Genomic DNA, 2463 nt, shown 5'->3' on the forward strand with positions numbered 1-2463 from the left:
CTGCAGAAGCCCAGAGGAACCTGACAAGACCATACAGCTTCCAGTTCACATCCACTATCTTGTTTTTTTCAATAAATCTCTTACACCTTCTCCTGCCTCTGTAGTTGCTCTCGTCCAGAGTCACCTTCAATTATGACAATGTGCGCCATCCAATGCAGATAATTAACACCATCCACATTTAGTGAAAACTAGTTTAATTGGATGAGTCGTATAACGCAAACACTCATTGGTTAACTATTCATCAAATTTAAACTTTTATTTACCAGCCTCAGGCCTATAGGTTCCCCTGGACTTCCATATTTTCCCAAAGACTTCATTCTAAATGCAAAGACCTGGAGAAAACCGATCTTTTAGTCAAATTCTGAGTTTTCTACTTCATATTAGGACTTGTTGTGGAGAATAGTGGGATTTACATCCTACATCTACTAACTATGTGACGATTGAGTCAAAATCTGAAACTCGTTCCCCCTGCGACACAAAGTTAGTCAAATTACGCTAAACAGTTATGTTTTAATGACATCACAGGTATCCCAGACAAACCCCTCTGTGTGTTTGGACTGTGGCTAAAGACCAGTGATCCAATCAGAAGAAGCTCTGTTGATATGATATATCCCGGCACTTGCTTAAATTCAGATATAATCCTTAACTTTTAGATGGAGGATCACAACTCATTTTCTTCTCCTTCCTAGAAGAAGCAGTACTCACAACTTAACTTGCTTGGTTCCACACAGTTTGCTTTTTTTAAATCTATGATTTTTACCTGCCTTTGGCCTACTACTGCTGGGTAATGAATTATAAGCTTAAGATCTATATCTGTAAGACCCTTGTGCCATACAATGTGGACGTAAATGTTAGAACCCAGACCTACTAATAACTACTTGAGTTAAGCAGTTGTGTTTACTTAGTTTCATTAAATGATTTTTGGAGTTAAACTAACTTTTAATTGTTGTTTATTAAGTTTATTAGTCTGATTACTACACCCAAACTTAGATTTGCAATTTTTCCCACAACTTTGCCTATGCTGAAAGAAAACATATGTGCTTTAATGCTTCTATGAGTGTTCTTAATAGATATGTATTTTAAATCTGTGATAAATTGAACAATTATTTAATATAAATATACTTTTATAACCTGAACTAGAACATTCTATATGTCCCTACTTTGTCATTGATATTATCTGCCTGCTGATCTCTGCTTATTTGGCTGCCTAAATGGATGAGGGTTTTAATGTAACTTATATAATTCTTGGTGGACACATGGAAGTGAAAAAATACAGATATCTTTATTTTGTTATTATTCTTACTGTATATGTTCTTATATTAAGCTGTAACTCCACTATAGTGTGTCTGATTTGGACTCACCGGAACCTCCATGAGCCTATGTACATCTTTATCGGGGCTTTGTTAATCAACTCTGTTCTTTGGAGTACTGTTATCTACCCTAAACTTTTGATTGATTTTCTGTCTGAAGAGCAGACCATATCATACTCAGCTTGTGTTTTACAGTTTCATATGTTTTACTCTTTGGGTGCGTCAGAGTACTATCTTTTGGCAGCTATGGCCTATGACAGGTATGTTTCTATATGTAAACCTCTACAATATCCAACTATTATGAGTAAATCTACTATCAGTACTCTTCTGATTTTAGCTTGGACTCTGCCGGCCTCTCAGGTTGCAATACCAGCTGGACTGAGTGCTAATACACAACTCTGCAGTTTTACCATAAGGAACATCTTTTGTAATAATACAATTTACAAACTGCAGTGCATCATCACAAAAGCACAAATGATACGTTATATGTTGATTTTAGTCACTCTTTTAATCATGCCTGCTTTTTTCATACTATTCACTTACACACGTATCCTTAGAATATCATTTCGAAGTAGCAGAGAACTGAGAAAAAAAGCAGCACAGACATGCTTACCTCACTTAATTGTTTTGACCAACTTTTCCTGTTTGTGTGTATTTGATGTTATTACAGTTCGGCTGGATTCAGATTTTCCAAAGACTTTAAAGCTAATAATGACTTTACAGTTAATAATCTATAATCCCCTGTTCAATCCAATCATATATGGACTGAAAATGAAGGAAATTTCTAAACATCTCAAACGATTGGTCACTCAGGCCAAACAATGCATTCCTTCTAGACAGTAATGTTGTGATCTACATTGATTTACTACTAAGGGAAAGTTTATTTATCTCTTTTTCCAGTCAAGTGTTTTGATTATCTTTTTAAAATTAAGATCCAAATAAAACAAATTATTTCTTTTTTTACTATCACATATTGAATATTTATCATTGCTTGTTATCTTTTGTCCTGACATTTATGGAAATTGTTTAATGCAAAAAAAATAAGCGGTTGTAAAATTTAGAGTTTTTGAGAAGTTATAAAGAAACTGAAGCTATTATCTAATCATCACATGATATTTATTGCTTATTTAAATGCACCTTTTTATATTAATAG

General features: G+C 34.1%; 1 protein-coding gene across 1 annotated transcript; it reads left to right on the plus strand.

The window, feature by feature from the left end:
- The first annotated feature begins 696 nt into the window (after positions 1-696).
- LOC119790177 (olfactory receptor 6N2-like) lies at positions 697-2153 on the plus strand. Its single transcript, XM_038295603.1, has one exon. The coding sequence runs from the start codon at positions 1212-1214 to the stop codon at positions 2151-2153; it is 942 nt and encodes a 313-aa protein (XP_038151531.1). The 5' UTR covers positions 697-1211.
- Positions 2154-2463: the final 310 nt, after the last annotated feature.

The sequence above is a fragment of the Cyprinodon tularosa genome, unplaced genomic scaffold, assembly GCF_016077235.1.
Source record: "Cyprinodon tularosa strain WSP-4 unplaced genomic scaffold, ASM1607723v1 ctg357, whole genome shotgun sequence".
NCBI classification, from domain to species: Eukaryota; Metazoa; Chordata; class Actinopteri; order Cyprinodontiformes; family Cyprinodontidae; genus Cyprinodon; species Cyprinodon tularosa.